Here is an 8,979-nt window from a genome sequence, read left to right on the forward strand (position 1 = left end):
TGGGTCAGAGCTGCAGGGGCGTGTCGCAAGTACAAGTTTGACAGCTGGGGCACCTGTGATGCAGGCATCGGCACCAAAGCCCACCAGGGCACCCTGAAGAAGGTGTGGTACAATGCCCAGTGCCAAGATTCCACCCTCAAGATGAAGCCCTGCACCCCCAAGACCAAAACCAAGACCAAAGCCAAGAAAGGGAAGAGAAAGGACTAGAGGCCTGAATTCCAAGGAGCCTGGCTTCACCCTCCTGCAGGCCCAAGATATAACCCACCAGTGCCTTTTTTCTACACTAGCTTTATCAGTCATGCACCGTCTCACCTCCTCACTCCCCCACATATATCCCCTCACCCCAAGCACTCAGAGTGGGAAGGATCCTGGGATCTGGGAAGTTTGGGCCTCCTCCCAAAAATATTTTATTCCACTTGCCCTCTCCACTCTATGTTCTTTCCCACAATGACAGCATGACTAAGAAACAAAATAATTCACCTCTCCCCTCCCCCAGAAAAGGAAGCTGGAATTTATGAAGAGTAGTGTGGCATCAGGATCTGAGGAAAACTCATCAACAGCTTGCACTATGCAAATTACACACCACCACTTGGAGAAGGTGCAGGGCAGAGTGTTCCTTGGAGACAAGGATGAGGAAGCTTCCTCTCATATACTTTGGGTATATTGTTAGGAGGGACTATTCTTTGGAAAGGGATGTCATGCTTAGAAAGGTGGAGGATCGGTGAAGGAGAGGCAGTCCCTCAACTAGATGAGTTGACTTGGTGACTGACAGTGGTCTCAAGTGTGTCTGAGTTGATGAGGATGATGCAGGATAGGATAAGGTTTATATCTTTTTATATGAATGGCTATGTGTCGTACTTAATGGCTCCTATCACCACCAACATATATGTTTCTAGCTTATTCTCCAGAAAGACTATTCCAGTCCATAAGGTAGTCACCATCTCCCAGCTTAAACTTCTTCAGTGACCTATTGACCTAAGGACAAAATTCAAGCTCTAAAATGACCAGCAAATGGTGGTATGCTGTTAAATGTTTTCCTCCCAGCTCTCTTGATATGTAGTTTTAATTGATGTGTAAGGTTGTTATGTACTTGACTGCTAACCGAAAAGTTGGCAGATCAAATCATTGGAGAAAGATGAGGAAGTGTGCTTTTTTTTTAAAAATACCTTAAGACCGTTCTGCTCTGACCTATGTGGTAGCAGTGAGTTAGAATTCAGTGGCAGTGCGTTTGGGGTTTTTGGGGAGTAGTGCACACTGTTAAGATGTTTGCTGCTAAGTGAAAAGTTGGTGGTTTGAGTCCACCCGCAAACATCTCGGGAAAAAAGATCACTGTCTAAAAGCTCAGCCATTGAAAATTCTATGGAACACAGTTCTACTCTGACATACATATGGTTGCCATGGATCTGATTCAACTCCTTGGGAACTGATAAAATCTAAGTAAACATCAGCAAATACCAACTGGACACTACTTTCTACCTTCCTAGAGGAGGAAACTGAGGCAAAGAAATAACATAATGATAACCCCCAGAGACAACCAGTGTACCTGTCTCCAAAGCCCTATAGGTCAGTCACTGCTCACTTTTAGTCTCCATCTTGTTTCTGTATTTTGTTTCATAATAATCGAAAGGATGCGGAGTACTCAGTACTCTGGTAGTGATTTCTTTCTTTACATTTTCTTTCCCTAGCTGCCCGGGAGAAGCAGATTTTGGAGAAACAGAAAAGAGCCAAGCTCCAGTATGAAAAGCAAATTGAGGAACGATGGCGAAAACTGGAGGAACAACGCCTTCGGGAGGACCAGAAGAGAGCCGCTGTGGAAGAGAAGAGGAAGCAGAAGCTCCGAGAGGAGGAGGTGAGGCCCAGAAGCCCACTCAGGCCTTTGAGCTATGGCTGAGACCCACATAGAGCTTTATGCTTGCAATCCACTCCTAAGCCTTCTCCCTGGTCACTTAGTAGGCCTACTTCCAGACAGTGCTCTAGGATAGGGGCAAAGTTACTTGTCTATCAGCTGAGTTGTTAATTTGCTGTGTGACCCTGGGTAAGGTGTTTGGCCACTATAGTTTTGCTTGTCTCTGAAGTCAGAATGGTTTCCAAGGCCTCTTAGAGGTCTAACTTTGTATATTTGTAAATTAAGATTTAAGATGGTTGATACATTCAGGATTACAGACTTAAGTTAAGACTTGGAGGAGTTGTTGATAAAATCCTAGTGGTGTCGGCCTTGGGATTATATCTGATAATCTGCCTCCATGGCACACAGAATGGAAAGATCACAGCTTGTGAATCTTTACCACCAGAGCAGACATAAGGACAGAGGGAAACTTTGGAGATAGAGCAAAACATGCTCCTCAGACACTGCTGAGAAATGGAATAGTCTCCCTTCAAATACAAACATGCTTAAATTTTAATGTAGTTCTTTGCTTTAATCATCTTTTCTCTCCAATTACCTTTTAAGAGAAACAGACTGTAATTACCCTTAGCATATTTGAAGTATAGATTTTCTTAATATGGGTATTTTAAGGATAGAATCATAACCTTGTATTAGATACTGATCATTTTTAATTCATAAGGTATATAGTGACTCATCTTTTAGTATAAAAAATAAGGAAATTTGTTAATTACAAACACTATTGGATAGTAATACATATGTTCAGTATTCTAAAATAATTCTGAATAGTTTGTCACTACATATCTGCCCTTTTTTTTTTACTAAAAACAAAATCAAAACCCCCAAAACCTACCACCAAACAGAACAACTTCTTAGCAAATGCTGTCTGATAGCCTTGGCTTCATCCATTCCTTCTTCAAATACTAGCTCTACCACTTAGCAGCTGCTTTCCAAGGACAAAGTATATCCTTTAACTGTCTCCTCATCCCAGTGCAGAGGAGATCATCACTCACAGGAGGGAATAGAGATGACTTTGGTGAAAGTACCCAGAAAAGTGCTAACAGAATAATCACTTAAACTGTTGGATTTTCTTCCATTACTTAAAATGACCTTGGCTGAAGCAAGGTCAAGAGGAAGCTCAAGGGAAAATAATGGTGTGGAGTCTGTAGATGAAGACAAATGCCAGTATCAGAAGCTTTGGGACAAATTCCTCCTCTCTCAGTCTGTTTTTATGTTCTGTGTCACTGGCCTTGTCATCTTCTTCCCATCCTCCAGGACTTGATGACTTTAGTGCTTGTCCCTTTCCTTCCTGACATCCTGCATGAGTGCTGATTCAAAGGAAAGCTAATCACTGTTGCTTCCAGGAAGGTGCACTGTGCAGTCCTGTTAGACTTTCCCTGAGTCTCTGGCACATCCTGCAATGTCACAAAGGTCTGCCTTTGAGACTCTATTTTTTTTTAAAAGAGAACATTAGTACCAGAGGCACGTTCAAGCTCACAAACGACTAGATGAGGAAATTTCATGTCCCTAGATGGTCCTGATGCTGCTTACCTTCCAGAAACTTCTGTGTTTGCTTTGTGTGCTGCCTTTTGTCCATAATAATGCATGTGTAAAAAAAATGCATGTGTGTGTATGTATGAGTGTTTTGAGATTGCTGACTGGCCATGGTACACAGAAACAAACCTGGCTTGTTCTTTTTCCTCTCATTCCTTCTTCCAGGCCCAGCAGGGTGTGGTTGAGAGCTTGGTGCCTGTGGTTGTGTGGCAACCCAAGGAAGCAGCAGTCTCTCTCTGTTACATGTTCTCACTCTCAGGAGATCTATGGGAGCTTAGGAACTTTCCACAGCCTAGACTGGCCTATTAATGATGTCAGTAGCATGTGGAGTCCTGTTTTGTGTTCTGGCATGTAACCTTTGGGAAAGATGTATGGTTAGGTTTGTAACTCTGAAGTCCCTTTCCCAAGAGAATTAACTCCCATGGCTCCCCTGGCGAGCAGGTGGGAGGATGTTCCTGCTTGGCGGAACACCAACATGAGGCTTCTCTGTCCTTGGTGCCACATTTTCCTTTTGGTTGATGGAAAGGCAGGCCTCTGCAGGAAGAGCTCATTTTGCCTCTTTAGCCTGTCAAAAAGTGAGTGAGCGCGCGCGCGCGCGCGCGTGTGTGTGTGTGTGTGTGTGTGTGTTCCTTCGTTCTTTCAAGGCCTACCTTTCTGATACAGTATGGTATTTAGGAATGTATAGTACTTGATGCCACCTCCCTCACACAGCTTTTCAGCCCTGCCCTGGCTCTTAGTGCCTACAGTTGCCATGACTTTGCTCTTGGACTCTTCATTTCTCTGAGATTGAGGCCAGGAACTTTCCTTGGCTGCAGAGGCAGGTATAGCTGTCACAGATAGCCAGACTCCCAGAGCTCTTGAGAACTGATCAGGCCCAGCACCCGGTGCCTGCTTGAGACACTGACTTAGAGCTCATTCTCTTACTGGAGGCTTCCTTCTCTCCAGGGTGAGTTCTTTGAACCAACACTTGCCACACCACCCCTAAGAACAGAACCTCTGGAGCATATAGAAGTCACTCAGCTTGAAATAGAATAGACAACAGTGTGCTCCCATTCTACGTAGAGGAGGAGACATTTCCAACTTGTCATCCTGGTAAGTGGAATTGTTAGAGCAGCTTGTTCCTAATGCTGAGAAGATAACCAAGAGAGGCCTCCTTCAAAGAGTAAAGTCCACAAAATTATTTTTGACACATTCAAACATCTCATACCCTTCTTGTTGATATATAACAAAATTCACCAAGCTTAAGGGTAAAGTAGAACATTTCTCAACTCATTTACCTAAACGAGACCTTCACCCAGCTGAAGGCTCATTACCCAGCTTCCTGGCCAGATATAGATGCCTCATTATGGAGGGCCAGATATAGATGCCTCATTGTGAAGGGCCTTCACAAACCCCTGCTGAGGGCCTCATGGGACTTGTCTCTGAACTGTCATTATCAGAATGCATGCAGTTGTAGGAGAAAAAAAAACACATCAGTAGCCACTCCTGTTACTAAAAGTCAAGAAAGGGTAGTTTATTCTGGCATGCTGTAGAAAAGGAAAAAGGTAGATAAAAGAGTGGGACAGTAAGGCAGCTAAACCGGAGACTCCTGAAGGTTACTTTTTTACAGAAAGATTTCTGCAAGTTGAAGGTGCTTTCACATTGAGGTGTTAAAAAAGGGTTACTCATACATATGGTTTCTTAGATAAGAGAGACCTTTTGATATGGGTAAATAACCTCATGTCTTCATCTTATCAGAGAACAGAATATACGAGGTATTTGCCTAACAGAACCAGGTGAAGCCATTTGGTCCATCCAGGTTGGTAGGGCATGGAAATTAAATGAAGCAGATGACAAACTGGTTTTAGGAGCTGTTTTGCTTTAAGATGTTAATTTTCTATGTGCATAATAAAGACGTTTTGATAGCAATGAGTGAAACTCTGAAAGACAGCTTGGAATTTTCTGGGAATTGGCTGTTTGAATTAGCCATAGGATTTCAGAATCAACTCAGTATTCAACAGCTATTTCTGCTGGGCTCATGCTTGGCTGCTTTGCACTAAAACACCGTAAAGGGTAATGGAGGTAGCGAGGCTACATTCCCACAGATGGCTGTTTGGGCCATGCTTTCAGAAGGAGGCCTTTTTTTAGACTACTGAGTTTTCTTCTTCTGGCAGATCTAAAGCCAAAGCTCAGTGGTCTCATGTTGAGCTGAAATCTGTCTTATGGCAAGGGCCACTTATTCCTTTCACTGATAGAGCCAGTAAAGGTGGTTCGACGGATAAGAATTTGCCTTGTCCTTTTTCTGTCCTCTACTGATCATCACGTGATATCAAGAACCAGGACTTGGCAGGAATTTTGGTCTGCAGCATGCCATTTGAAAGTGTTAATGTTCTTTTTCTGATGCAAGTGATTTTGTTTTTCTCTCTGTAGTACTCTTCCTTTCCTCTAACTAGGGTTCTCAGAGTGTGGTTCCAGAATCAGCAGGATCAGCATCACTTGGGAACTTGTTAAAAATGCCGATTTTAGGGTCCCAGGCTTACTCTAGTGACGAGCCTCTGAAATAATTGTTTTTCTTTTAACAAGTCCTACATGTTTCTGAGGACTCAAATTTGAGAGAACCTTTGCTTTGAACCTCTGTTAATTCTCTTTAAATTCAGATTCAGTTAGCACTGGTTAAATTCATTGCCTTAGAATTGGGAACCAACTCATAGCTGGCTCTCCAGCAGGGTTTTGTTGTTGCTGTTATGTGTCATTGAGTCACTTGTGATTCATAGAGACCCTATGTACAACAGCTCTGAAACCTGCTCTATCTTGATCCAACCTTATCATTTCTGATACACTTACCCAGTCACTAAGTCAATCCATCTCATCCAGGGTTTTCCTCTCTTGCACGATCCCTCCACCCTTCCAAGCATGACGTCCCTCTCCAAGGACTGGTCCCTCCTTGCAACATGCCCAGAGTGTGTCAGATGAAGCTTCACAATCTTTGCCTCCAAGGAGCAGCCTGGTTTCACCCTCTCCAAGACAAACCTGCTTGTTCTTTTAGCAGTCCATGGTATATTCAGCTCCACATTCAGCTCCAACTCCACAGCTCAAAGGCATCAATTCTACTATCATCCTTAGTCATTGTCCACCTTTTAGGAGGCTGTAAGTCAAGGGAAGAGATTGTCAATCTTTCTCCCAAGGAGCTACCAGTGAATTCAGACTATCAGAATGGGTGCCACCTTTGGATTAGCAGTATAACTCCCTACAGAGTGTGCCACCAGAGCTCCTACAGCATGGATTAAGGACTTAGTGAACTTAGCTACTATGATCAGCATTCTCCTGTATGGAGGTAGAGCCCCATTTCCTAAATGAAGAAATTGAAACCCACAGAGGCTAAATGATTAGCTCAGGGTCACAGCTAGAGAGAGGTGAGAGTGAGATTCAGAACCATAAGTGCTAACTCCAAATACAGGATTATATCCATTCCTTCACATTAGGCAACAGAAAAATACATAACTGGGCAATACTAACATATATGGGACTGATATCAGGCAAAAAAGTTAAATAAACAAGTGACCTGAGGCTTCTCATAAATAGCCTGCTATTAATCTTAGCAGGACAAATTATAAAAACAATTGATGTCAGGATAGTGAGATTTGCTACAAAGGTCCAGACTCTATGTAATGTGCATATTTGGAGAAAAGGGAGTAAACAAAAGAATAAGAAACCTTTGGCCTCTGGATGGATTTAAGGGATATCCATACAGCTCTTATGTTGCAGACAGTTACTGAAAGCAAAATTTACTTAATGGGGTATGAAGTTAGTGGACTGAACCCCTGAGAAGCTAGTTAGTTGTACACAGGCGGAAATACAAGGTGATGAGGAAAGAGCAAAACTGAAAATTCTCTGGTTTTTGTTATCATTAGTGGCAGCATATACAAAGGAAAAGAATGTAGGTACTGAGATTGCTGAAATGAAAACTGAACAAAGTTCTGTCAGGACAGAATAAGGTTCCTTGATCTCAGGCTCCCTCAGGAGAGACAAAACCATGAGGGAGCAACCAGAAATAACCTCTCCAACCTGTGATTACAAAAGTAGTAGTCCAAGAGGCAAGTGGAGAGGATCAAGAAATTACTGTAACCAGGGGATATGGAGTAGAGGAAATACATAAGTTTTTAGATCATCATCTATAGCTTCCTGAGGAGCCATTACTAAAATGGGTTGTAAGAATGATAAATTTAGGTGCAGCATCTGTATTTCTGAATGCTTAAGACTAGAGGAACATGTATGGGTTAATACTAGAACCACAATTATCTGTACAACAGAGACAAAAGACGTTAGGAAATACAGTCACATGACAGGTTATCCCAGAGGGGATGATTAGTTTGCTAGAGTAGATTAAAGATGTGATTAGGCTTGTTTATCCCTCCACGGGAAACTGCCCCCTCCTCATCAAAGTAATAATTGGAATATAACAGAGGAAGCAGTTGATATTGTATACCTTCAAGTGGTGCTTGAGTGGTTTTGAGCCACTGAAGACATTCATCCAATGACTATGCCCCTTTCAGATGCCATGGAAGAGATGGTAATTATGGCGGCTTGCCCAGCATGGCAATCTCAGGTGGCTTTGCTACTGGAGAACAAGACTGTTAACAATTGAAGAAGCTGTGTCTGCTTTATTGAAAAGACTTCCCATTAAGGGCTTTAAGGGTGTGTGTGTGTGTGTGTGTGTGTGTGTGTGTGTGTGTAATATCAGGGTGATTTGTAGGCAGGCAAGGTGAAGATTTTTAGATGGTTGCTCAGTAATGGGATGAATATAGCAGACACTGATGAAGTTGACACAAAGATTGGATGGACCAGTGAATCTTCTCTCTGTTCCCCCAACATGAAAAAGGGCTAAACAAATCTGTTCTGTTCATCCCACTCATGAAGTAATTAATGATGAGAGAACCTATTCAGAACCACTTGAAGCAGAAGTCAGCTAGTTGATGGAAATATAGATTGGCAAGAAAGACAGGGTCTTCTGGCTCAACCCCCATCAGGGGACCTAAGGCCATAAGCACATGTGTGGGTAAAATGGCCTAGGGCTGGAGAAGAAACATTCTTGGGACTTCTGGACACAGAAGCCCAATGTGCTGTAATTCGCAAACCTATTGATAACATCTTGAAGAGACCTAAAGTTGAATTAGGATGATATGGGAATGCAACTATTAATTAATTAATTAATTAGACCTATTAATTAATGGGACTGGAGTGAAAATCTGAGCATTGGAAAATGTGAACAAATGTTGTTTGAAGTAGTTGTATCTCCTTTAAAACCTGAATTCATTATTGGTGTGGATATTATGTATAATTGGGGAACTGAGCCACAGATGGAGCTCATACACACAAAGTATGGACTTAGACAACTGGTTAAACATTTGGGAATATGCTGACCTGAGGCTTCTCATAAATTGTTGTTGTTGTTGTTGTTGTTATGTGCCGTCGAGTCATTTGTGACTCATAGCGACCCTATGTACAACAGCCCTAAACTCTGCTCTATCCTGTGCCAATCTCACTGTCTCTGACACCCCCATCTC

The 8,979-nt window shown here is 42.6% G+C and overlaps 1 protein-coding gene across 1 annotated transcript in view; it reads left to right on the forward strand.

The window, feature by feature from the left end:
- The window catches only part of MAP7D2 (MAP7 domain containing 2), a 95,929-nt gene that overhangs the window by 28,371 nt on the left and 58,579 nt on the right, over nucleotides 1-8,979 (forward strand). Inside the window, exon 2 of the mRNA XM_006893794.1 lies at nucleotides 1,686-1,849. Within this exon, the coding sequence (XP_006893856.1) occupies nucleotides 1,686-1,849 (164 nt within the window). The remainder of the gene's footprint in view (nucleotides 1-1,685; nucleotides 1,850-8,979) is intronic.

The sequence above is a fragment of the Elephantulus edwardii genome, unplaced genomic scaffold, assembly GCF_000299155.1.
Source record: "Elephantulus edwardii isolate Elephantulus edwardi_28Jun2011 unplaced genomic scaffold, EleEdw1.0 scaffold00131, whole genome shotgun sequence".
Lineage (NCBI taxonomy): Eukaryota > Metazoa > Chordata > Mammalia > Macroscelidea > Macroscelididae > Elephantulus > Elephantulus edwardii.